Below are 27700 nucleotides of genomic sequence, written 5' to 3' on the forward strand. Positions count from 1 at the left end.
CCTAGGACTCCTTTGGGCTGATCACCATCCTGACCTCTTACTCACCAAAAGATTAAGTGCTGTTTCTATTTTCACTGTAGGGAGGCAGCTTTGATTTATTAAGATAAGTCAAGGAAAAAGAATTCCTATTCCAGACATGTGCAAGAGAAACAACTTTCCGGAATCACATCTATACTATTGAGTAAAGGGTGTGTTCAAAGGGAGTTGTGGTGTCATGAGCTTCCCTTGGTTAGCCTGCCAGTTGAGGATGGAAACACGTATTATTCATATTTATATTCCTAGGGCTAGCACGGTGCCTGGTTCAGAAGACAAACTTTAAAGATAAAAGCTGATTGAATGTTTGGAGAATGAAAACTATTTAACGTGTCACTGCTAGTAGTCACCCAATTCCAGCGGGCGAGTTCTGTCAATGCATTTTCCGCAATCCAGCAATGCCTGTCGAGCCCTGGCAGCCAGTGAGCCTTCAACAGGTGCAATCGTGGGGCCATGCATTCTTATTTTAAAATGTACTTTCTCCTCTTCCAAACTAGCGTTGATCATTTTAGGTTATGCAATATGACGTGAAGCTGAATAATACACAAGCTAGTCATATGGGCTTATTTCTAAGAAATACTCAGATTTATGTTAAAGAGAGAAAAAAAACCCGAAAAGTTTCATCTTCCTTTCCAAGTGGGCATTCATATCAGTGTCTAATAAATGTATTTAGGGGAAACATTTCTTTACATCCTTTACAGGACAGAGCTTTGATTCTGGAAAAGAAAAGCTCCGTTTGCCTTAGACTTTCTCAGTTCCTCCATTGCTAGCTTCAGACAAGGTACAAATTATCTGCAATTCTGTGGGCGTCCCCTGCATTTAAACTGCATTGTTTCCCCGGCCTTCTAACTCCAAACAAACGTTAAGACGGACAACCAGCTTTCTCGCTTCACTGTAACCCGGGAAGCCGCGGATGTTGAGCCCGCGCTGTGATGTCACCCGGCTCGCAGGCCCAGGCCCAGGTCTCAGGCTCCGGTGATTGGCTGGGACCCATGACGTCACGGGCTGGGGTGGCCCTGGCCTCGCGAGGACCCAGGGATGCTTTGGGTTCGTTTATTAAAAAAAAAAAAAAAAAGTGGCCGGGGGCGGGGGGACAGAGGAGCCCGCGGAGCGCTTGGCCCCTCCCGCCGCGCCCCGCCCCAGCCGCGCCAGCCTCCTAGGCGGTCCGAAAGGGGCGGGCGGGGAGGCGGGCCTGGGAGGAGCCGGGCGCGGCGCTGCGCCGTCCCTGGCCACCGCCCACCCCGTTACACACAGCATGTAAACAGAGCCCGCCGGGAAGAGCCCCGGGACCGGAGGGAACGTGCACTGCCCGTCCCGGCTGCCTGCCCGAGAGCCTGCGGAGCTGCGCGCTGCCCGCCCGGGAGGAGGGCGCCCGAGGAGAGAGGAGGGCGGGCGGGCGGGAGGCGGAGGGAGCGGGAGGCGGGCGGCGCGAGGAGGCTGAGGGCGCGGCGGGCGCGGCGGGCCAGGATGGATTTCCAGCAGCTGGCTGACGTTGCGGAGAAATGGTGTTCCAATACGCCCTTCGAGCTCATCGCCACGGAGGAGACCGAGCGCAGGATGGATTTCTACGCCGACCCCGGCGTCTCCTTCTACGTTCTGTGTCCGGACAACGACTGCGGAGACAATTTTGTGAGTGCCTGGGGGAGGGACCGCTGCAGCGCGCGGGAGTGTGGCCGCGCGGCCGCTTCCCTGCGCCCGAGCTCCGGCTCACTGGGAAGGCTGTGTGTGTTGGGGGGCGGGGGGAGGGTGCGCAACCCGCTCGCCACCGCGCACCCCGCTGCTCGGCCGGGGAAGCCCCGGGGTCCGGCGCGGCGGTGTCAGCGTTCCGGGTGGGGTCGGATGGGCGGCGGGCAGGGGCGCCCTTAGGATGCAGGGAGCGGGGCAGGGGCGGACTATTTCGGGGACATGACCCGGAGGCCCGTGCACTGTGCTTCGCTTGGAGCATCTCCGGGGTGTACCGCCTCGCACCAGCCCGTCCCGGGGCGCACGGACCCTCCCACAGACGGGATCCAGAGTCCGGAGCTTCCTGCACCCAGGCGTCCCGTCTGGGTGTGGAATCCCGTTCCTCTCCCAATGCTCAGACAACTCCTCGAGTTGTCCCCGCCCGGGGAACCCCCCAGCCCCGCGGGTTATTCCCTGCGCTGCTTGTTTGGACACAAAGCCTCTGTCCACACTAGCGATGCCCCATCTCCTGGACCTTCTTTGCGGAATTACACCCCGATCTTTAAAAACGCACGCGCGCGCGTGTGCGTGCGCGCGCGCACATACACACACGGGCTCGTCTTATCCCCTGTGCTTTCATTGCTCTTCTATGAGCTTCTGAGCGGGTCTGTCCAGCTGAGGTGCTGGCTGTGGCCCCTTAAAGCCCTTTGGTTTTATCAGAAGAGAGGGAACTCCCCCTCCATTCTCCCCATCACAGTCCCCGCTCCTGCCTCGGGCTCGGAGGGAACAGGACCTGGAACTGCTGCGTCCAAATCTTTGACTTTGCATCCTGTGCCCACTTGGGATCTTTGGCGCTGGCAGTTTAGGAAGGGGATGCGGAGGGCAGAGCAGTTGGGATAGGAGGTGCGGAGACCGGGCGAGGATGGCGCTCCATGAAGTGTTTGTAAGGACGGGGGAAAAATAATGGTCCCCAAATGTAAGATGGAGGCGGCTGTGGGCTCGGGTTACCGTGTGGTCACCGGCTTGAGCCTGGAGCTGGCGCTGCTGCCGCCCCTGCGGACGGAGGTGGGGTTGCCTGGCCCTGGCTCTTCAGGTGGAGTGAGACAAAGCTGGGCCGAGTTCCTCGCCGCCGCTTGCCAGGACTATCCATAGAAAGTTCTCCAAGGAGTTAGAGAGACAGGAAGATCACCTTTCTTGGTCTCGGCCATAAAGCACACCCCTCCCACCCCCTCCACCCCACTCAACCCCTCGGAGAGGAAGAACCCACTGGGCCCCAGCCCTGTGACTGTGGAAGAGGGATGGCGTTGGGGGACAGCCACATTGGAGTTCTGGCCCTGTGACTCTGGTTAGTTGCTGTCCCCCAGCTCTGTTTGTACATCCAAAAAAATGGGTATATTGCCAGTACCCAGGCTATTGGATAGATAAAGCACATAACAGTCTCCACACATAGCAAGGGCCCCACAAATTGGGATCAGTGGTTAGATCTGGGGTTCCCTGAGTTTAGAGCTTGTCTCTTTTTTAAAGAGCGTCAATGTTCTCACCTGTAAAATGTGAATCAGAATGCCTCTTTCGCATGTACTCATGAAGAGCAAGCTATATGTATATGTAAGAAAACTGTTAACTGAAGTTAAAATAAGTAAATAAGTATTGTTTGTTATTGGGAGGAGTGGGAGGTCATGAAAAAAGGGATTTACAACGTTGTAAAAGTGTGAGAAAGCCCCAGGGATAGAGTGGAAAGGGCATCAGAGCTCATCTAACTGCCATGTTAGGGCTTGATTAGTAGCCCCTTCCAGACCTGGGCTTCCTTAGTCGGCCAGTGGTCTTTCCCCCTCCTTATTGCATGACAAAGGGCAAGAATCAGTCAGGGTTCTGTATTTTGTGGGGAGAGTTTCACACAGCCTTCCTGCTGGGACTACGGGAGACATAGCCTAAGAAATTACTCCCAGGAGATTAAGTGGGTGGAGAAAATGCAAGGCCACTCTCTTACCTTGAATATGTATATCAACCCATTCAGAAACATTATGTATATCCGGCCTTTTTCAAGATCACCCGTATTATATTGTAAATGTTTCCCCACCTGTAGGAGTGAACTGCTTGAAAGTGTTCTTTCACTGACAATTAAATGATATAAAGAAAAATGAAGGTGGGAAAAGTCATTCCTTGGGTAGACTGGCACTTTCTCGGTTTCTGGAGGCTGGAATGGACAGACAGGATGCTAACCCCTGGAGTTTTCTTAACCCAAACCTCTGCTCCTGTCTGTCCCAGGCCAGGTTTGTCAGGCTGCAGTTTGCCTTTAGTTGAAGGAACCCAGGTACAAAGTGTCCTACCTCCTTTTCCCTTTCCTAGGAAAGTCTGTTTAGCATTAGAAGAAATTTTAGGTGAGTGGAATATATATATATATCCTATAATCTCAAGGATTTGTTACTAGGAATATTTTTGTAGCATTTCTCAATTTACAAAGTGTCTTCACATCATTCATTCATTCAACAAACATTTTATTGAGGGCTTATTTTGTAGCAGGGATACCTAGAATACAAATAGGGTCTCTGCCTTCCCTTTCCTGGGGCCATTCTATCCATCTAAGAGGCAGTGTTGCTTGATGGTTAGAAATACACTAAGGTAAGTACCGTGTGGGCAAACTGCTTGGGTTTGCACCCCGGCCCCCCATGTCTACCTGTGTGCCTTGGGGGAAGTTATTCAGTCGCTCTATGCCATGATTTCCACATCCATAAAATGGGGATGATAATATTAGTATTACCATCCTAGGAGACTTGTTTAGACCAGTGCCTGAAATGGGGGTGATGATATTAGTGGCTCTCTGGCAGAGTCTCTGGATCTATTTAAAATATAATCCAGGTCATGTCTCTGCCAGTCCCTCCCTACCTAAACTTTTACAGTAAAACCTAAGCCGTCATGCTGGCTTCAAGCCCACACAGGATCTGTCTCCTGCCACCTTTCTGACCTCGTCTTGGACCATTCTTCCCCCTTCCTTACTATGTTCCTGCCACACTGGCCTTTCTGGTCTTCAGACATGCCACGCGCAGGGCCTTTGCATTCGCTGCTCCCTCTGCCTAGAACACTCCTCCCCCACATCTTTACAGGTCTGACTCTTTTATGCCGTTCAGACCTGGGAGAAGCCTTTTATTATCATAGCACTCATTAGTACTAGTCTCTTGTTTCTTTTCTGCCTCCCCCGCTAGACTATAAGCTTCATGAGAACAATAACCTTGTCTGTTTTCTTTATCACTGTATCACAGCACTTAGAACAGTGTCCGACGCATGATAGGTGTTCAATCCGTGTTTGTAAGAATGAATGAATGAATGACAGTCTACTGTAGAAGACAGATGTTAAGTTTCAAGAATGATAGCGTCAAAGAACAATAATAACAACTACCACTTCTGTGCAATTTACTATGTGCTCTAAGTACTTTGCATATATGAACTCATTTACTCTTAGTAATCTCACCAGGTACTCTATAATTATCTCCAGTTTACAGATGAGGAGACTGAAGCACAGTGAGGTTTACTAACTTTCCCACAACTAGTAAGTGGAGGAGCACCCTGACCCTATACTGAAAACATAGCATCACAGGAGTGACAACTAGGGACCAATTTAGACTGTGGGTTCAAGGGCATCTTCTTACTGGTCCGCACAAAAAGTCTATGAGATAGGTATTATTATCCCCACTTTATAGGTGAGGAAACTGAGGCTCGATGTAAGGGATTCATCCAGGCCTAGACCACTGAGAAGTGGCAGGACCAGCACTTGAGCCCAAGGCCAGAGGCTTGCCCTTCCCACCCTGCAGACTGTCCCACAGGCAGTATCAGGCCGGTAACTCCAGATGCCTAGGAACAAGGACCTCCTTTTATTTTCCCTCTGCTTTGGCAGCTCTTGGGTCCCTCGTGCCCTCTGTCCCCTTCTCGCTTCACAGGCCATCCGGTCCAAGCCGTTCCTTTCCAAACTGCTGCCCTGATTTGGGCCTCTCTTTGTGGACGCTCTGTGAAGTCTGGTCCTACAATCAAATGAAGCTGCCAGCGCCTTGTCTGTGCTGGGAGTTCAGGGACGGGGCTCATCCTGCCTGGCTACAGGTGTGACCGGGAGTGGGCCGAGGGCTTACGGACAGGTGGCACGCTCCCCTCTGTGGCCAGTCCTGAGGGCTCTGCCAGGCTTGAGGAGGGGTGTTGGCAGCCACTATGTACCAGCCAGACAGGGGTGTGTGTGTAGGTGTCACACGCCCTGGGCATGGCAGCACCAGCTGCTTCCCTACTGTCCTTGCCCAGGAGAAAGGGGCTCTAAACAAAGAGCACTGCCCTGCCCCTCCCTGGTGCCCGGGCGCTAATGACCAGACAAAGGAAAGACTCCCCTGTTGTCTACTGTTTTTGGCAACCCATCAAAACATGTTTGGATCTAAAATTTGTATAGTTTAATCCCTTCTCAATACAAAAACAAAGATAGCAGTTGTCATTGTATTAAAGGAAAAGGTTTTATTTATAGAAAAACTATGTGATTTAAATATATATATATGCATTTTAGGTGGCCAAATAACCTTTGCATTTTGGAGAAGAAAATACAACTGGTTTAAAAAAGATTGCATTGTGTTTATATGGTAGTATCATGGAGAGAGAACACTTTCTTGTCTAATTTAAACTCTACCCTCAGTTTCCTCATCTGTCAAATGGGGATAATCATATCTATATTGTGTTAGTATTGCAAGGATTAAGTGGAGAATATGGTGGACTGTAAAGCTTTCCACTGTATGAATAGTGGCCGTGCATTATTCATGCAGCAAGACTGTTTCAGGGGCAAAGATATGGCCTTCGTATATCTGTGGAGTGAGTGGTAATCTGAGGAGAGTCATGTTATGCTCAGATGAGTTCACATAGATCGGAAAGAGCACGCTAATGAGAGGCGGTCTGCAGGTTATCTCCTGTAATGTTTATAACCATTCCGTGAGTGTGATTGTTTTCTGTGACTTACAAATGAAGGAGCTGAGGCTCACTCAGGTTGAAGGCTGCACATCTCTGGTAAGGTCCTGGCTTTGCCTCTGGCTCCCTGTGTGACCACAGACAAGTTGCTTAACCTCTCTGAGCCTCAGTTTCCTCCTTGGTAAAATGGATCAGTGGCTGACATAAAGAGCAGGTCATAGGTATGGCCAGCCATGCCCTTCCCACCCTGTGCAGAAATATGTTGGGTGGCATGAGAGGGCTTGTAGCTTTTATCTTCTGCCACCTCCTGTGTGGACAATAGTCTGTTTTGGATTAAGCTACACAACTCAAAATGGACTCCCTGGTACTGCTGACGGCAGAAGCTCTGAAGTCATTGGTGCAGTGAGAGTCAGGGCTACAGCAATGGCCCTTTGTCCTCAAAAAGCTACTTGTAGGGTTGAATTACCTTAATGATCTAATACCATTTTTGGATAAGATGGATATTGCCATGTAGAAAACAGAAAGTGGTCGTTTTCCTATTTGCAGATGACAGTATATTGTCTTAATGTGGGCAAGCTTTGATAACAAACTCCAGTCCAACTTAATAAAAAGCAGGGCCACAGATGGCCTGTTCTAAAATCAAAGTTCTCACCGGGGATTTTCAACTCTTAATGGGCAGGAATTTACAGGAAAGCGTAGGCTGCTCGGAAGTACAGCAAGGGCCACTTCGCTGCAACCATGCTGTCCTGAATTTGGAGTTGGTTTTAGCCAGTAATGACATTGAGAGTTTTAAATGTAATGCTCATCCCCAGCCCCGTACCCCCACATTTGTGGTTAGCCCAAGCTCAGCTTGGGTTCCGGTTCTCAAAGTGTGGTCCCCTAGGAACTTGTTGGAAACGCAAATTATCAGCCCCGCCCCCATCAGACAGTCCGGGGTGGGGCCCAGCAATTGTGTTTTAATAAACCTCTAACTGACCCTGTTGTATACTAAAGCTTGAGACCCACGCCTTTTTTCTCCTTGGCCAAACCTTTCCTTGGCCTTTGTCCTATTGTAACAAGCGAGGTCTGTGATCTGCCTGAGCTCTAACTAAGAGCCAATGTATTGGAAAGCTAATACATTCTGTACCTACATTTATATTTGCCAGGGAATTACTACATTGTTCAAAGCCACGGGTCCTCTGACCCCATTCCAGTCTTTTTCACGGCCCAAGTGGGTGTTCGGTTACACATGCTTAAAATATTTTCCAAGTTGGAGTCATGGTGGCCATGCCCAGTGGTGCAGGACTCTGGGTCTGCAGTTATCCTTCTGCCTTTGTACGAGACAAAACCCCAGCTCCTGTTTTCAGAGGCATCAGCCCATGCACCTGACGTTCTTCCTGCCCCTCCACACCCTATTTTTCCTAAGAGGTAGCCATCCTGCCCCTCCCCGTTGTCTATTAATTCTGAAGAGCTGGGCTGTTTTATCTGCAGGCACTGCCTCAGGGCACTGTGCTTCTCTGTCTTTGCTTAGGTCTCCAGAAAGCAAATCTGTGTCCCATCCTAGCAGGTGGCCCAGCCCGCTTACCTTTGCTTTGATCTTATTTTCCTTTCGTTGTTTTCTTCCCTTTGCCTTAATTTCCCAACTGCAGACTTATTTTTTAGTTCATTGGCTCTTGTATTCTATGGATTTTTGCTGACTGCCTTGATTATTTTGGGAAGTTTTATTCAAAAAATAAAACTGAGTACTTTTGTTATGAGATACAATGGATATGAAATAATTAGCATTTAATAACTGATGTCCTTTGAATAGCCGTGTATGCCTGGGTCTGTCTGATTCCAAACCCTGTGCCCCGTCACTCACGTTATCATTTGGGCAGAAATTCAGTGAAAATGAGTTTTTAAACCCACAAAACCAACATGACTGGGAACCCAGGGTGAATTAGACAGCCAAATGAGGGAAGTTTAAGCAGACTGGACAGAAGATCCTTTATCGGGTGTTAAGTCTTCCTTCTTCAAAATGTACTTATAAATCAACAACTCCAAAAGTGAAGGAATGAAAATCGTGGCATGAACAATCTCCTCCTGAGGTTAGAAATGCCTAGAAACATTTAACCAAAGAAACTGATTGCCAAACAGTGTTGGCTACACTGCAATTCTGTTACTGTTTGAGTGATACACTTTCCTTAGTTTACTTTGTAATTTCAAGCGCAAATGCGCTTAAAAACAAACAAATCAAACAGGTATACAAGGTTTTCATAGATACACCGACTTGTGGATTATAACCCACGTTGCCTTGGGTAGTGTTCTCAGTGAAGCCACATTGGGCGTCTGCTTTGCTCAGCCTGTGACCTCGGCCATGAGGCAGGTGGAAAGCCCCACCTCACCCGCCCCATTCTCCTGCAGAAGCTAAAGGGGGGAAGAGGGTACTTCTCTCCACCATTTGTTGAACATCCACTGCATGCCAGCCAGGCACTATGCCAGGAATTTAATCAACTTTTTGCTTTTTCTTAAATCTTCACCAATCTAGGGAAGGCAGGCTTAAAGTTTTCTATTGTGTGTGCTAGATGTCAATCCCATCTTTAACTTAGAGAAGAATTGAAATGCACTGGAACTTTTTAAAATTTGAGTATGGAAACGGGTGCTGAGCAGAACTTACATGAAAGTGAGATTTTATTGTTCTTGCTGAACCCCACGGATTAAGAATCAAGTTCAATAATGGACATAAAAACACTTTGTACTATTCTACTTTTGTACAATGTAAGGGACTTGTTACATCAATGGCATTTCAGTGGCTTGACAACTTTTAGGGTCTCTAATTAATAGGCAGTTGTGTTTGAGCTGTTCTCTCAAGTGAGAGAAGCTAAGTTACCTTTTATTAGGACGAGGCAGAAGCTACTCTAGCAGTCTGCTGGAATTAGAGCAGCACGTGTCAGAAATGGACTTTTGCATCTATGAAACGTGGATAATTGGCTGTACAGATAGCACATTAGCACCTAATTACTGTCTCTTAGATGGGAGCAGTATTTTAAGTCTATAGATCTAGTTCAGAAGGAAGAAAGTGAAGTGTGTTTATTGAGTGATGAGCTTACCACTTTCTGGGGTGATACCCTGACCATTTGTATTGATGGGAGGGACGAGCGTGTGCTTAATATGGACCATTTCTCCAAATAAATTTCGTCTCCTGCTGTCTGGTCCCTGCTTCTTGCTCTCGTCTGCTAATCATCCTCTGCCTTGCCACTACACATGTGTTTTTTTTTTAACCAGTGTTGAGCTGTCAAACCAGTCCTCTCTAAACAGTGATTTTTGGTACCTGGTAGATACCCTGGTAGCCCAGTGCCTGTCCCTCTGCATCTATAGCTCTCAAGCCTGTTTCTTGGGCTTAGTCCAAATCCTTAAACATTTATGGGAGAGACTTGTCTAGTCTTAAAGATGTGCTACAATGGATATCCTCATGTGGAAAGAAAAAAATGAAAACCTAAAGCCAGTCTCCCTGGTGCATGCTGGCATTGAGAAGTGGTGCTTGGGATGGAGCCTTCTAAAAGCATTTTAACGGCACGTGAGCTTTCAGAAGCCTTTCTCCCCCAGTGTCTAAGTGATAACCCTTCTGTGTGTTCTCCTAAATTCATTTCATTTTGAAGTAAATTCACCATCACCCCCACTCACAGGCTAATCTGGGTAAAGAATGTCTCATTCCAAGTTAGTGGTTACAAACTATGCCTAATTAATCCCTCAGCCATTGCTGAAGACAGTTAAGGAGCATGCAGGCTCTTGGTTTCTCTTCCCTCCTGTTTTAAAGCCACCCGTGGCCTGCACTAGAAGGGAGACAGTGGAAATCATGCATATTGACCCCACTGCCCTTTTTACGACCTCTGAGCAGATCTGATGGCAAATCTAGCCGGTGAGATTATGGACCAAAAGCTAGGGTGTTCTGTAGGGTATACATTTTCTTATCCCCTTCAGAGCAAACACATCAGGGATGAATATATAAATTTTACTCTGGAATGGAAGCCTTCTTCAGATGCATGTAATTAAGAAAAAATCTTTTTGGTTTTCTGTATTTCACACTGAGTGTAATGACCGTGTGTCTTTGTTTTCTCCTTTCCCTTGCCTGTGGGCATGTAGCACGTGTGGAGTGAGAGCGAGGATTGCCTGCCTTTCTTGCAGCTAGCACAGGATTACATCTCTTCCTGCGGCAAGAAGACGCTCCAGGAAGTCTTGGAAAAAGTCTTCAAGTCTTTCAGACCTGTAGGTGCCTGCTTGCCTTCTAAAGCCGTCTTGTTTTCTACCATGATTGTGTTTTGAATCACATGGATTGTGGGGAAAGTGGGCAAAACCTGGGATGACTAATTGTTTTTCTCTTGTCTGCTTTGTGGCTTAAAGATAGCAGCTCGTGGAGGGAGGCGGAGGGTGGGAGGGAGGGGGAAATGGGATGTGACACAGCTGTTTGTTGCAAGGATGATAGTTATTTCTAGCATCACTTGAGTTAAGAATCTCTGATAGGGTGGGAAGCAAACAGAGCCTTCATGAGACCACTGAGTATTCTCGTCCTTATGAGGTAGACTTAAAACCAAACTGTTTGGAAGTGCTGTGAAGGTTCTCTTACAACAGTGAGGCCTATATTACAACAGTGAGGGAACTTCCCAAAGGTTATATGAAGGATGTACCACCACGTCTGTGGGTCTGGAGAAGGATGAAATTGGATACTGGGTCTATTCTTTTCTCTTTTGCTAAACTCTTACAGAGTGCTTGCTTCCCCTACCCCTTGGGATTTCGGGATTTGTATGTTTGTGGCTAGCTAACAGTTTGTATTCCTTCTAGCAGAAACGCATAGAAGATGAATTCTAGCTGAAAAATATGTAAAATGAAGACTCATCCCTATTTTAAAAATTACCTATTTCCATTTATCTTTATTGGAAGATAAGGGTCAGATGACCAGTGTCCTGACACTTCCCCAAGTTCAATTCTGTGCCCACCGTAAATACTCAACACATTCAAGGATATTTGCTCTAGAATTTCTATTTGTTTCTTTTTTTAAAGTCTTTTACGATAGTACCTGCTTCTCTGATGAAATGTTCAAGCTTGTCTTTCGTTTCTCTGAACATAGTAGGCATGATTGCATGGTTGCATAATAGACTGTGTCTGGTGTTCCAGTATTTCAAGGTTTGTAAGTCTGTTATTTTGTTGTCTTTTGTTTCAAGTGGTTCTCACTCCTGGTATCGTGTTTCTTTGTGGGTTGGATTATCTCTGTGTGCTGCGTATTGTATTTGAAAATTTATATATAGGAATAAATTAAGGCTTAGACGAGGGCGCCTTCCTCCAGAGAGGATTATCACTTGCTTCTGCCAGGGCTTGGGGGCCCTGTCAGTCTGAGACCACCTCCAAACAATTTCCGACTTGTGGTTCTTGGAACAGTGAAGGTGATGAAAAGCCAGGCTGCAGGTCTGCTTTCTTCTAGCTCATCCTTGTCCTAAGAGCTGTATTAGTCCATTCAGCCTGCTAAACAAAATACCACAGACTGGGTGGCTTAGAAACAACAGACATTTATTTCTCAAGTTCTAGCGGCTGAAAGTCCAAGGTCAGGGTGCCAACAGATTTGGTGTGTGGTGAGGGCCTGCTTTCTAAACAGACGACCATCTTTTTACTGGAACCTCACTTGGTGGAAGGAGAGAAAGATATCTCTAGGGCCTGTTTTCTAAGGGTACTAGACCCATTCATGAGGGCTCCACGTTCATAACCTAATGACCTCCCGAAGGCCCACCTCCTAATACCATCACCTTGAGGGTTAGGATTTCAATGAACGAATTTGGGAGTGCACAGATTCAGACCATGGCAAGGATATAGACCTTTGGGGTCCCAACTTAACATGGGGATAGTTTGTAGCATTCGGCTCCTTTGGAAGACCCTGGATTTGACTTTGATCCCCCTAGCTCTTAGAGTAGGCCACAAATGCAGTAACGTTTCTAGCTGTTTCTTCTAGGTCAGCAAATACCCTCAGGACAAAAGCAGCTATTTATGTTAAGTTTACCTCTCTAGGTTCTAATTCTTGAATATATTTAAGAAGGCATTTTTCATATTGAATCCAGCTTTTTTTTAGTTCTCTGTGAAAGAGTTGGTCCCAATCATTTAATCCACTGTTATAAGAACTGGAATTTCAGTGGCTTTTGTCACTCTGTATGATTTGTATCACTCATCCAACCAATTCATTCTTTTAATTTTTTTACTTTTCTAAGCCTGCTTGGCACATTCAAAATAGATTTTTGACTTAAAAGTATGGTCTATTTCACTTTCATTCATTCAGTATATATTGAATATATACTTACTGAGTGCCCACTAGGTACTTGGCACTACGTACTGCTCTGTTCCTAGCACTTGAATCAAACAGGTGAAAATCTTCGACCTCACGAGCTGGTATTCTAGTGGCAGGGGAGACAGGATAACTAAGTACAACACGTGTCAGTGATAAGTCAAGGAGAAAAAGGTAAGTCAGCGAAAGGGGGCAGGAACTGTCAGAGGTACTGAAAATTTTGATCAGGGGAGCAGGGAAGGCTTCATGAAGAAGGTAACGTTTGAGTAAAACTTGAAATAAGGTGTGAGCCATGAGGAGATCTAGGGGAAGAGCTTTCCAGGTAGAGAGAAGAACAAATGTGAAGGCAACAGGGTGGGCGATACCAGAGTCTGAGGAGCAAGTTGGGGCTGGTGTGGCCAGGTGGCGGTGGTGGGGATGGAGCGAGAGGAGTGTGAAGCATTTGAAGGGTTGCGGGTCACAGAAGGACTTGGCCTTTTACTCGGGTGTGATGGGAGCCACTGGTGGAGTTTGAGCCAAGAGGGATCTGACTTCACATTTTGAAAGGCTCCCTCTGACAAGTTGAAAATAGGCACTAAGGGGAAGACCAGCAAGGAGGCCATTGCTGTCACGTGGGTGGGAGGCGAGGGGGCTTGGACCCGAATGGTGGCAGTGAAGGTGGAAGGAAGGCGTCAGATTCTGGAGATGCCTTGAAAGTAGACCCAACCGGACTGGCTGTGGGTCAGAAGTGGGGCGTGAGAAAAAAAGAGGCGACAAGGATGGCGCCAAAGTACCTTGGCTGGGCAGTGAAGGGCGTGGCATTGTCATTTACTGACGTGGAGGAGGCTGCAGGGGGAAGCGGTTGGGGATGATACTGTCAGGAGCTCCATTGTGCACATGTCAGCGTTTGAAACACCGACTAGACATCCAGGTAGAGATACCCAGTAGGTACATGTTTTAAAATATCGATTCTCCCACGTCTTCCTCAGAAAAAAGATCTGGTAGCAAATGATACATCCATTTTGCAGCTGGTTTCCTCGCAGGGGTCTGTTCCATTCGCTTGTCTGCCACCTGGTTCTGTTTATGAGGCAGTCTCTCAGGTAGCAGGCAACATACCTGTAGAATTGGCTTAACTGGAGAAGGGGAGCTCGTGCCAGAACCCGTTTTACTGTTTTTCTTTACCAAGTTTATGACTATATTTTGGTAACATACAAACGGGGGGAAAAAAGTGCAGTCCAAAAAAGTCCAGATGTATTGCTGAAAACAGTTGGATGGGTGGTGGAATATTTTCTTTCCGTTCAAGCTGCTGCGTGTCATGGACACACACAGCTTTGATTTAATGTTGTTGGACTTGCAGGGTTTGGGTTCATTTCTAAAGCAGAGCCTTCCTTCGCCGGCAGCGTGGATGCTCCACGGGTGAGGAGGCCTTGACTGGCACAGCGCCCTCTAGTGGGGAAGGTTTTGGGTGCTCGGCGCCCATTCTTGTTCTGCTTACTCCGATGTGCTGGTCCTTGGGGGAACCACTTCCTGAGAGGACGTTAGTGGGCTGAGCATCTTTGCCCCTCGGGCAGAGCCAATGGGAGGCACGTTCTCAGGATTAGTGGCCCTGAGGTGTGCGTGGGTTTGGGGTTTCTGTCAGTCGGCCTGTGCCCCGTCGGATAAGAGGAAGTGTTGCAGCCCAGAATGAAGGCCCGCTGGAGACCAGTGCGGAAACGGTCCTTTCCATCTCCCCTGAAGAGAGCAGTCTTCCCACTGCCGCTATTTCTCTTTGTTTTATATAAGGGGGCGTTGGGTTTAGAAATAAGACATACAAAAGGGTCTTGTTGCTGCTGTAGTTGAAAGTATTTGATGAAGTAACGTATACCCAAAGCCACAGGGGTGTTGAGCCGGCAAACTTCACATCATTTCCCTGAAAAGTTGTGGTCATCTGATCGATTCGGCAGCTGCGTTTTGCTTATAGTTGGGAACCACCGGGGAACTATTGTCGCCTCCATCTGAGAACAGCCTCACCGTGGCTTTGAATCCTTGCTTCTCCTTGGCTCGCCCATTGCCAGCCCCTGCCCTGTGGGTCCCTCCAAAAGATAAGGACCTGTCTGTTGACAGCCTTCTCTGCCTTTAGGGGGCATCAGTCACACAGAGTTCACTAACTCTGCCGAAGCCTGCACACTCGTGCATGCACGGGCCAAGTGTGGAGTCTTCCGGCCTTCCTGAGGGATCCTGTCCGAAACGCTGAGCAGGCCTCTTGAGCACTCTGTCTTTCAACATGCCAGCTTTGTAGACTGTATTTGTTTTCCTTTCTCTTGTTTGCCTTCCCCCCACGGAAACACTCAATATCACAGTCAAAGGCCTTCCCCCCACCCCAGGAAATCTGTTGTTGGATTTCAAAGGGGGAAAAATGTTACTCTTTTTCACCATCCTATGCCTGGTTTTCCTCTACTTGTTCATCACATTTTCAACAAAATGTTACCGATCGCCTGCTCTTTGCCAGAGCACTGCTTTGGAGAGTGAGGGGCAGGCCACCGTGCCCAGCTCTGCCCTCAAGGAGCTGCGTTTGTGGTAGGAGAGACAGCCACAGAAACATACAGAGAAACTCCATGTTACACACAGAGCGTTTGTTTTGGCCCAGATACTGCCGGAGACTGTGCAGAGCCTGCAAAGTAGTTCCACTCTTGCTCAGCTTACTCCCATGTGCTGGTTCTTTGGGGAACTATTTCCTGAGTGGAAATTAGCGGGTGCGAACTGTAGGGTGTGTTGCCTGTGGTCTCTTTGCCCAGTTTTGTGGAGTCAGGACACTGCAGTGATGAGGAGCCCAGGCTCTGTGGGCAGCGATTCAAATCCCAGCTCTGCCTCTTGCCGGCTGTGTGACCTTAGCCACGTTACTTAACCTCTGTTTCTCAGTTTCTGCATTTGTAAAGTTAGGAAACAAATGACAATAGTTACCTTAGAGTTGCTGTGACAATGAAATGACGCAATTCTTGTAGGGTACTTAGTACAGCACGTTACACATGAGAAGCACTGAATAAACTCTGGACAGGATGGGGACACCAGGTAAGATACTGTTGAGAAGTGAGTAGGACTTAGTGAGTCCCTTTATAGGAGTCCGATTCTTGGCAGAGAGAAAAATCAGTTTGCTCAGTGCTTTCAGCACGTGCCCAACAGTAGCATCTAGGTAACACAAGGGAAGTGAAAGAGGCTTTATTGGGGTTCACAGTCAGAAGTTGATCAGCGTTGGTTTGGACAACGTAATAAATGTCCATTCAGTAGCTGATCCGTACAACTCGCTGTGTAGGTGCCAGTGCTCCCAGAAGAATGAATGGACCCTCATCCCCCGAGAGGGGCATGTGACCAAAGAGCTGCTGGGTGCAGGTTCACGGGTGACATTTCTGCTTTTCTGTTTTTTTTCTAAATGCTCTATGATGTCACCAAAAACATTTATAATCAGAAACTATGTTGTGTTTTGTTAAAAGCTGTATTGTCTACAAGGTGTCAGAAGGGCTAGGAGTATCAGACTCACTGAGGAACCAAGTGAAGGGCAAGACAGTGGCTTTATGAGAAGGTGGGACTTGAAGAAATGGCAGGATCTAGACGCGCTCAGAGGAGGAAGAGGGCTGGCCAAGAAGGAAGTGCAGAAAGGCCCATCCTGGCTCTTTAGCTCAGAGTCCTTAGAGATGTCCCCAGTGGGGGAGGTGGCTCAGTCCTGTGCTGGCCTCTCTGACTCCCATGCTGGGTGGTCTCTAGCAGGTCGCTCAACCTCAGTACCCCATTCCTGTCTCTCTGTCTTGTGGATTCGTAGGGAGCTTCAAAATCAGACTAAGAACATAAAGGACTGTCAGAGCCCAGCCATCCTGCAGTGTCATCTCAACTTCTGGCTCATCACTGCTATTAGGAAATGCTTATTGGGCGGATCCATGACCCTGGGTAGTACATCGGGGCAGCTTCCCTCCTACAGTGACCACGTTCTGCTCCGCTCCAGGGCCTCTTGCTTGAACCTAGGATTTTTCCTTCTTGCTGGAACATCATATCCAAATGGTACCTGTATGCAAATGACAGCAGGAAGGAGGTTGTCATTGCCATCTGTGAGCTGGCGGGTTTATCCGTGTTGTGCAGCCACTAATGGCTTCAGAGATGCTGGACAGTAGCATCGATAAATGTGAGTTGGAAAAGTTCGGGATCCTACATTCTTCTTGTTTAAGTGGCCCTTGGTTGACAGTTGCGGTCATCACATGATGGAGCTAGATAATAAAATAGTGGCTATGGATCTAAATAATGGTCATTGTGCCATTCATTTTTTTCCTCTCTGTTTTCACATCTTTTATTTAGTGCTGACTGACAGACTTCCCCCTTGTTGAAAAAACAGTTCATAAGAGAAGAGAGAGCTTACCATTTCCATTAGCTGCTAAACGAAACCTTATCTTTGCCCTTTCAAATTCTCTCAAAGCTTTTCTTTATTTCCCTGGAGTCCCAGCTCTTCCTCCTCTTCCCAGCACTGTGGGCATTGGAGCCATGAGGCACCTGTTGCTATGACAGTTTTGTGTACCGTTCTGGTTCATGTTGCTCTGATCACCCTACCTGGAGTTAGAACCCGTGGTTCCCCTGACTGACCCCGGTCCCCTCCCTGGGGTTGCTGTGTAACTCCATGTTTGTAACTCTCAAGAAGCAGAGACTCATATGAACCAACTGACACTGTCAGTTTGCCACTGACGGCTGGTGAGCCAGAGATTAAACGCCACAGGAAAACCCTTTGTGACCCAGAAAAAGTCCAATTCTTGCTTCTCCTCTTAGTCTGGTCACGAGCCTGGCAGAAGAGAAAGAACCCACCTGTGGGAAGCGGCTCGTGGGTCAGAAAGTCTGATAAGAAAAGATTATACACACTTGTGGGTTTTAATAAAAGACATTGAGTGTTGACAACTTAAGTTAATTATGGCTTTTATTTTTTGCTCACTTTATGAATATTCAAGCCCTGTCTTTTTTAGAAAGTACAATGGCCCCTAAAAGTAAGAAAGTACCTACTACTCTTGCCCATTTGCAATCTTGCCACCAACCTCTTTTTTGCCCCTAGTATCAAGAAGACAGACTGACCAGCATCCCATCCTAGGTTTCTTGGTAGCACCAGCATTATGGATTGTTAAGATAAATGGTGGCAAATTCCCTAAATGCTGTAGGAGTCTCAATACTTGGAGTGTGGTTCCAGGACCAGCAGTGTCTCCATGTCCTGGGAGTTTGTTACAAATGCAGAGTCTCAGGTCCCACTTGATGCCTACTGAATCAGAATCTACATTTTTTTGTAGATCCCTCGGTGAATCATATACTGGGTGCCAAAAAAATGTGGATACTTTGGTCAACGTTGCTCAAGCAGTAGTTTGCCATAATCAGAAATGTCTGGATGCTGATGGTAACCACTTTGAGCACCTCTTGTAACTGCAAAAGTCAAACAGGACTTGTATTCATCTTTTGTCATTGGTATATATTGAGTATTAACAATTTTAATACAGTTTTCCTTAAAACATGTATACATTTTGGGGGGCACCCTCTGTATATACTAAAGCATGAGGAATGCTGCTTCAAAGAATCCCCGGGAAGGAGCTTCCTGGGACCTCCGAAACCACAAAACATTTACTGAAAGCACCAAAGCCGTAGCTGGCTGAGTGCACTCTCCAAGGCACAGACACCTCCTCCCCTTATAAAGACACTCTGGCCCACTGCTGAGTGTGTGCCCCCTTTAGAGACAGCAGATGCTAAATGCCAGCTGAATATGGCTTCAACCAGTTTACATCACTTTCCGAAACATTCAGTTAGTCCGACAGATAATTGATACTCTCTTGGATCTGCAGGACTTTAATTCTCAAGGGCTGGCATCTCTACCTTTCCAGTATAATCCTGTTTGGATGGGTGAGCCCCAGAATTTCTTACATAATCATAGGTTGTTCAAAGGAAGCCTGATGGACAGCAAGACCCTGGAAACGCCAACACTCTTGTCCAGAGTGAGCATAGAGATTTTTTTTCCGGTCACCTGAAAACATTTTACTGAAATAATGAATTAATGATTATAACGACCAGCAGTAACTTAAATATACCAGACAGGGTTTCTGAGACTGTCTCCTTTTCCTTGTAAGAATGTGTGGGTGTCGTGAAAGCGAGGACTCCAGGATTCTCACCAGTCTGTTTGTGCTCCTGTCTCTCATATGTCTTCTCCGCTGTTCAAAATTTGGATCCAGAAGTTAAATTTAGACGTACCCGCCATGGATGGGAATGGAGACAGAGGCTGGCGGGAATGCTAGATTATTACCTGTCTGTGTGACATCCTTTGGGATCCCAGGCAAATTCTAGTCCTGGTGCTTTTTCTCTTCTCCACATGCTTCCAAATTGTACATACTTGTCGATGTAGACGTTAACATTGCATATGGAATTTTTTACAAGGTGTATTACCCAGTAGAGAACATTGAAGCCTCCAGCTATAGGCATAGCACTGACAGCTGGAAGGGAATCTCCTGGGCAGCCTGGTGGTTAGGCGTGTGAAGTCTGTAGTCCAATGGCGTGGGTTTGAATCCAGCTCTGACCTGAACCTCAGTAACTCTGGACAAGTCCCTCAACCTCTCGGTCTTACCTGTAGAAGGAGGATATTAGTCTCTACCCCGTAGGGTTATTATGAGGACCGAAGGAATTATTGTATGTGCAGCTGCTTCGGACAGTGCCTAGCAGGTAGGAACTTAAGCAGTATTAACTATGATGATTATTAAGTCTGCAGGGAGACAAAATTGGTTGGTTCAGTGGAATGCTGACTGTAAGCCTGACAGTCAAATGAGGCTAATAGCACTCAGCTTCTTACTTCGCGTCTTACTTTCCACAGGACTAATGAACAGGCACGTGGTCCAAAAGCAAGCCCAGCCCAAGAGAGGCAGGAGCAGGGCTGGAGGCAGCCTACTGATGCCGCAGTGCCTCTCCTTGAATAACTGAACAGGCTGTGCTTTAAAATGAGAAGCAAGATGATAGGACATAACTAGATAATTCACAAGACTGGTGTGCAAACCATGGCCACATTCACGTTCTCATTTACTCTCCATAGTTTCTCTAGAGGTGGAGCAAGTGTCATGATTCCCACTCTGCAGAGAAGGGTACCGAGGCTCAGGAAAGGCAGTGGCTTGGCAGAGGTCCCCAACTAGAGCCCCGGCTTCCGGAAGCCGGGTCCAGTGCCTTTTCCACACAGCCTCTCAAGGAATCTGCAGACCCTACACTAAGGCGCCTTAGAAGTCCAGAAGGCCATTGAGAACTTCCTTCCTTCTGCTCCTGTCAGGGGAGGGGGTGAGCAGCTCTCAGAGCAACATCAGAATATTTCCCATCAAAGGGAAGGACCTCCTGTGTCGCTGATGCTCTAGACCTAGAACCATGGGCTTGAGCCACGTTGAAGGTAACGTAGGGAGCTATGAAGAGCAGAGAGGGGAGGGAGAAGGCAGTGGTTTTGTGCTTGGCTTGCCTGGCACCTCTTCTCCAGGCCACCCTAAGCTGAGGAGCGGAAGGGTGCTGAGAGGTACCTTGGTTTGGGTCCATGTGACTTACTAAGTGTGTTACGAAAACGAATCAACGGCATGTCTCTTTAGGACACTGGCAAGTATGCAGATGTGTACCTCAACTGTGCCCTCTTTACCCACAACAGTCATTGCTAACTGAACACGATTTCCCACTGCGCTCAGAACCCTCCTGAACCCAGGGCTCTGGGCAGCCACCAGCAGTCAGATCTGTTAAGTGAGAGGGAACCCATTGGCCCTTCATCTTTTCAGGGGTCTCCTTTTAATACAATGGGGAGTTACATTTGTTTAAATTAATACATCTTGTTCTGGCATTTAGGTGATTCTGGAATTGTTGGCAGTGGCAACTATATTTATTTTTTATTAGTCGTTTAAATGTTACTACTGTTTTGATACTTTGACCTTGTTGTATCATCTAGCAGCTTTGCAAATCAAAATGGAACACCAGAATATTACTCATCTGGGTTCATTGTAACCAACCATCTTTTTTTCTCTCTTTCGAGGCAAACTTTGTCTTTTATTCCATCCACTAAGATACGGAAGGGAGACAGTGTAGGACAAAGGGGCTTCTCCCTGCTCCCAAGCACACACAAGGTTGGTCCAAACTGTTCGGACAGGCTGAGATGTTCCTCCTGCCCCACGCTTCCCAGGCACCAGTCTCTGAGACCGCTGCCTCACTCAGAGCGCTGCGGGGAAAGCATGTGTCTGTAGCTGGTTGTGTCCCCCCTGGCAGGCCACGTGTGTAATGTGACCAGTGGTGCCCAGCGGATGATTTTGCTCTGTGTTCATAGGGCTCTTTGAGACCTGCAAGAGAACTTCAGAGAAAGGCATTGTTTTCATCACAACTCTGCTTATCTGTCCCTCACTTAAGCAATTGGGAGGGAGCGGGAAGAAAGGGGTGCAGCTGGCAGGACACTCGGGAGGCAATGCAGAGTTAGCAGAATGGTCCTTTTTATTTCATTGCCTTAACTGCAGTTAGTGTTTAGATCATAGGGCCATTCAGTGAAGTTGCCTCAAAGTGATCAACCAAGCGGCCACCATGGGACAAGGTCCTTTGGCCACGTGCAGGCAGTAAGTCTCACTGAGGAGCCTTGGGATGGAGGCCCCACGGTCACAGCTTCCTCCATCCAGTACCAGAGCTTTCTGTTTATATTAAGCTGACCCAGCAAATGGCACTCACAGTCTCTAACCAAAGGACAGTCGGTGCTTTAAGAAAAACACTGAGTAGTTGTGAATTTCCCTGGTGGTGATTAGAGAGCATTTGGAAAATATAAAAAGAGAAAATGAAGAAATGTACCCATAATCACACTGTCTTAAAAATACTCTTAACATGTCAATGGACTTCACTGAGGTCTATTTTTCTATGTATCTGTATAAATTTTAAGAAAATCTATATCATAATGGGAACACAATTTTTATCATGTTCTTTTTGCACTTGTGAGCACATTTTGTATATCAGATTATTTAAAATACTATCTTCAGTGGATAATAGGATTCCATCTTATAGACGCACCATAAGTTTTTCAACCATTTTGTAGAACATTTTAGTGGTTTCCACATGTCCATGTGGTATAAGTAATAGCATCATGTGTTTTTAGGGGGGGAATGCGGGGAATAGATTTTTGACATCGTGATGGGATAGTTAGCCCTGTTCATTGTACTATTGCTAACATCCCAGGTTTGTGTGCGGTACGTAGACATAGTATCTTTGTGCACAGGTCATATGTGGTGCCGGGTTGTGTCGTTAGAAGTAGAAACTCTCCAGGCTCCCCAAGAAAACCTAACCCTTTAAGCACCAGTCCATTGAAGGATTGATATTCCCGTCTAATAAGTTTATAAACGTAATTGTGGGAGTCGTTGACTCTGAGGGAAATCCCAGCTGCTGTTCTAAGTCCTGTTAAGTGCTGTTGAATTTGGATCAGATGCTTTCGGTGGTCTTCGTGCCTGGGACCCTCAGTGCTCACAGCTGCTTCTCTTTTCTCCCTTGTAGTTACTGGGGCTTCCGGATGCAGATGACGACGCATTAGAAGAGTACAGTGCAGACGTGGAAGAGGAGGAACCAGAGGCAGACCACCCCCAAATGGGGGTCAGTCAGCAGTAAACTTGCCAGGGCTCCCATCTGAGAAGGAAAGTGAGCCCCGTGGTACCCAAGGTGGGGTTGCGTGCTCCTGGGTTAGCATTTTGCATTAGTACTTCGAAACAGGACGTCTGACACCCAGCATCCAAATTAAAATGAAATACCTTTTTAACAACCACAAAATATCTGGGATGAGCTTTGCTCAGAAGTGACCAGAATTTTACTCCCGTTTCAGTGGATTTCTATGGAGTTGTCTCGGTAGCCTTGGCCATTTTGAATTTAGAGTCCATTTTGTGGCTGACCATTCTCTCTTGAGTTTGTGTTGGAGAAGTAACATTCGCTGACTCGAATGTAGGGAACTCTGAATGTATTAAGGATATGTGTTGAGTCCTCACAGGTGACATTATTGAGGGGTAGCATGGCAGAAAAGAAATGCAGTCTGCACTTTTTATGTACCTTGTCAGTGTCGTAAGTGAAAGGTTTTGCTTATAAAGCATGAGTTGTAATATCTAGTCATTAAACTGCACAAGTGCAAATACAAGGGCAGAAAAGGATAATCACTTAGCTTTGGGTGAAGAGGGTAAGAGAGGCCAAGAAGCCTTGTTTAAGTATGCTGCCATTACTGAGTGACCCAGACATGGCAACTGGTTCATGGGTGGGTATAAACATACTTGCATGTTCAGTTATTTTAAAACATGCTAATTTCAAAGACACTTTTAAAGTCGAAGAGTGGAAACTAGAAGTGGGGTGACATAAGCTATCGATTTCTTTAAAATGTTTATAAACCGTCCCATATGTGAAAGGAAACATTTACCTTGTCTCTTTATAATGAGATGGCGACTTGTTCAATCATGAAAACATCCAGAATCCAAGTGCCACTTCAACTTTGAAGCCATAGATAAATTTAATGGGAAAATAAACCAGGATAAAAAAAAATTTTTTTTTAAATATGATGGAATCCTTCTTCACTTTCTTAGTCTGTCTTTTATTCTTAAAAAAAAAAAAAAAAAGTCAAAAAAGGATCCTACTGTATAATTCACGAAAAAATTATAATCAAGTGCTTCGAGGAACCTAATTGCAGTGAATTTTTAAAGCGATATGAAAGTGGGAATCTTTTCATCGTGGGTTAGCTTGGTTCAAAGGACACATTTTAATGATCAAAAGCCTCGGACAACTCGCAGGAACAACTGTTATCATCATTTAGCCAACAAATACTTATGGGGAAAATCCTTTGTAACGCTAACATGGACTTATTTAAAACATTCATTTTCTTGGACGATTCTGCGTTTCTGGTTCTAAGGACCCAAATGCCTCTTCTAGAGCCCTTGACTAAACGTAGCCTCTCTGGTAGGAATGTTTTTAACATGCGGGCCTGTTAGGTTGTCAAAGTTTGGGATTTAAAAAAAAAAAAAAAAGGCAGTAACAGCCATAGAGGCTATAGAGTTTATGGGAGTCATATATCTTCCAGGCATGTCAGCATAAACCTGATTCTCTCAACATTTTCTGTTAACTGGTGCTGTGAGGAGCGCGGCTGCTCGTGGTCAAAGAGCGTACTGCATTTTGAAGTCCTCGGGTGAAATAATAGAGTGGTTTCCATCCGTACGTCGGTACCCACATTGTTTTCATTTCTTGGAAAAAAAAAAAAAAACTTATTCAAGGTTAATTCCAAATGAAAAATTGCCTTCCAAGGAGCCTGTTAACAAAACAAACCTTGACATGTCATCCAGTGGGGTGAGTGTATTCTGTCCTTTGCTCCCTCGTCTGAGTCTCGATGGGCTCTGCACCTGAGCACAGGTGTTTGGGAAGCTGTACCTTCTGTAGCTATGGCTCAGGTTTGGTCACCTTTGTTTTAACACAATAGGCAGAAAGAATAACTTCTGCCCCTGAGATGAAGAAGATTGACTAGCTTGCTCCATTCAAAGGTAAACTGGAATTTTGTACCTGGAGGCTTACAATCTACATTTGCGTAAGTTTGCAAATGGATTGAACATTCATATGAAATGTAATTTAGGCTTTGACCAAATTCATTTTGGTATTATTGTGTTAATGTTCCCTGTTTGTAAAAATTGAGCTGAGATAGACTCAGCCGTACAGCAGATGGGCTGAGGAGAAAGCAGGTCTTGGTTCGGCCCCAGGAGTAGGGGATAACGTTGCTGTGTGTTCCTCATTTTCATGGTAAAACCCCAAAACGTATTAGCAAATGGATTGTAGCCTCTCAGACTTCCTTTTCTCTGTGCACATCCCCGCCAGGGCTCTCTGACACATGCCCACATGTGCAGGTCGTGTGTGGCACTGGGATTTGCACAGTGCAAATTCCCCCAGTTGGTCAGTGAGTCAACAGCCTGTGGTTTCTGTTCTGGGAAGGGTTGCGTGGCTAGACAGGTTCTGGACTTTCACAAACATATAAGCCCACTTAGCAGGAGGCAGTGTGGCACAGAGGGAGCAGAATGGACCCAGCCGTTAGGAGAGAGACTGGCTTCTAGTGTTCACTCTGCCAGTGACTGCGTGACCTTGGGCAAGTCACTTAACTCCCCCGAAGCAAGGGATGATCGCCCTTCCTGCTTTTTAACCACTATTCCATAACTGCCTTACGGTGTGCGTGGGTATGAAGAGCAACAATCAAGGAAACTTGAAGGGAAATGAGCAGGAAATGCATTTTGAATCTCTCTGTCCTTAGGGTCGTGGCGACAGGACTACCTTAGAACGCGTTTCTGTTGGTCTGTGAGTGTCCAAACCCTCCAGGGCCTGATCCTGAGGGGCTGAGGAAATTCTGTTCCTTAGGTGAGAGGGCTGCCAAGTCAGGCTCCAGAAGATACAGAAAACACACTTGTCCCATTTGTACATGCCCTGCCCATGGAATGCAGAGTCTTACTTGTGCCCTGACAGACTGACAGACTGTGGCTTTGAAAGTGGAATAAGTTTAACAGGAGAAATTTTGCATGAGAGAAAAAAACTGGAAGAGAGTGAAAGACGAATACCTTTTTGGCCATCTCATCCAGTAGAGAGAATGTGTGAGAGCATGAGTGTGTGTGTGTGTGTAGGGGTGTGAATAAGGCAATGATTGCTTGTTGACCGCTGTGGGCTAGCTGTGAAATCATGCCTATGATGACGTAAAACCTTGATCCTGGGTTCGAGTAAATCACTGTGGCTGCCTGGTTCCTTTTCTCTGCCTGATAATCACGCCGAGCAGACTTTGGGGAGTCGGAGAGGGAATTATGGAGCCGGGGAAGGAGGGGAGACCGCACACAGTGCCTGCCACCACTGGGGGTCCAGTTCCACTGAGAGGCGCGCCCGTCTCCCAGGCTCAGAGAAGCACATAATCCTTTTTGTTCTTCCGTGACTAGGACACAAAAGGCTCTTCTTTGGGCATTCTCCTGGTGTCCTGGGGCCAGAATTTGCTTTCCCGTGTACTTCAGTAAAAACCTCTCTCTCATAGTTGCTGTCATGTTTCATGTATAAGCAGCAGCCATTCTCTAGCACAATTACGTGTCTAAATACTGTTTCTGTTTCATAAGAGCACAAAGTGTGTGGACCTAGGGGAGCTGTGATCCCAGCATATCGGACAAGTTGGGAAACTGCTATGAACATATCTGATCTCACGGTTTGAGAGGCTCTAGGCGTAGGCAAGACCTAATCTGGGGTGGGAGGAGATGAGTAAGGGAGCATGGGACAGTTAGGGTGTGGTTCTTAAGAAAAAGGCCAGGAGGCAATTATCATGTAAGTCCCAGGGAAACTATATTTCATGGCTGTCTAAGTAGGAGCCTGCTTCCCTCAAAGGGGCCGCCTGCAAGCTGAGAGGCAAGGTTTGTGTTGCGAATGGCTCTGTGGCTTTGAAAATGCCCCCCAGCCAAGGAGACAGTGGGTGTCCCGCAAATCTGGTGGATTTCTTGTCCTGTAGAAACCAGCTGTCAGCCAGAGAAGAGGAGAGGGGCTCCAGTTACTGGCAGGCTGACCATGAACCAACTTGATCTTGCCTCAGCTGCAGAGGAAGCCACGGGTCAGGAATGCCCCCACCTGCAGGCCCGTGGGCAGAGCCCACCTACCCCACGGAGCGTCAGGGTTGTAGAAAGAGCACAGTTAAAACTCCATTGGGTTGCCGATCCCTCTTCCCCATCGTGAGTATTAATCCCAGAGATGCCGCAGTTGCCATTGCCATCGCCTGGTCTTCAGATTTCCAGAGAAGCCTGCAGTTGTTGTTTTAGTTCAATACTAATCCTCTTCCATAAAGACTCAATCAGTTATTTTGGTTTTGTGATAACCAGGTTTGACGTGAAAGGCTGACAGTCTTTTAGATTGTAGACAGAATAATTCTAACACTTGCCAGGATGCCATGGCAACGTGGTATCCATGGAAAAATATCTATAGCTCAAGTTCATTGGGAAAATTGTTAAATAATAGGTTGTCTTTGATATTTTTATTTACATCTGGATTACAGAAATACAGGACCTATGAACGTCTCATGCTAGAAAGCCCATTTAAAGCGCTGTACGGCTGAAGGGGCACAGCAGTTTAAAAGCGTGCTGCAGGCCACATAACAGCCATCACTTAAGTTACCAAGAACGGTGTATTCGAGTTGTTGGGTACCACAGAGAAAGCTGACGGCCTGTTCTTTGTAAAACTGCCTTTCCCTGTTTTTATCTTTTGTTTCGTGCCTGTGTCTTAAGATCTTTTTTACTTTCAGTACCTTCGGATAGCTGGGCAGGTGAAGCCACAGAGCAGTACTCTAGACCAGTGCCAGCTTTTTAGGGGAGAAAGGAAATCGCCAACTCTAAAAAAAAAATCTGAAACTATCTATGAACCAGTCTTAATTTTTGTATCAAAGCAGTTTAACCATCTCCATGAGAAGCAAAAGCAAGGAACGGTTTTGGGGGTTTTTTTAGGCAAAAAATATTTCATGCAGGGTGTGGATGCTTTGCCTTGATATTTCCTTTCAAAGAAATCTCTTGTAAATGACAAAACTGTGAAATGGGTTGCCAAAAATTGTTGCCCTTTGTTAGATGCTTCCTTCCGGCAGTGTAAATCCTAAATGGAACCCTGTCCACATCTGCTCCTTCCTCCCTCCCCTGAGGGAGAGGGTCTCATCTGACGATGTAATTACCATGCGCTTGCTATTAAACAGCCTTCCAGACACTCATGATGTTTGCCTCTTTCTTACTCCCTCCACCATGGCTGGTCCTAGAGGATATACCCCTAATGTCGTCTAACCGAGGAAAAAGG

General features: G+C 46.7%; 1 protein-coding gene across 1 annotated transcript; it reads left to right on the forward strand.

The window, feature by feature from the left end:
- Positions 1–1456: 1456 nt before the first annotated feature.
- MTURN (maturin, neural progenitor differentiation regulator homolog) lies at positions 1457–27613 on the forward strand. Its single transcript, XM_019726188.2, has 3 exons — positions 1457–1662; positions 10723–10845; positions 22397–27613. Exons 1-3 carry the CDS (start codon positions 1501–1503, stop codon positions 22505–22507), a joined length of 396 nt encoding a protein of 131 aa, XP_019581747.1. The 5' UTR covers positions 1457–1500; the 3' UTR covers positions 22508–27613.
- The last annotated feature ends 87 nt before the right edge of the window (positions 27614–27700 follow it).

This window comes from Rhinolophus sinicus, linkage group LG09, assembly GCF_036562045.2.
Source record: "Rhinolophus sinicus isolate RSC01 linkage group LG09, ASM3656204v1, whole genome shotgun sequence".
Taxonomy (NCBI): Eukaryota; Metazoa; Chordata; class Mammalia; order Chiroptera; family Rhinolophidae; genus Rhinolophus; species Rhinolophus sinicus.

Coding starts and splice junctions, on each gene's coding strand:
- MTURN (XM_019726188.2), top strand. CDS start 1,501: ATGGATTTCCAGCAGCTGGCTGACGTTGCGGAGAAATGGTGTTCCAAT. Junction 1,663..10,722: donor ACGACTGCGGAGACAATTTT/GTGAGTGCCTGG, acceptor GTGGGCATGTAG/CACGTGTGGAGTGAGAGCGA. Junction 10,846..22,396: donor TCTTCAAGTCTTTCAGACCT/GTAGGTGCCTGC, acceptor TCTCCCTTGTAG/TTACTGGGGCTTCCGGATGC.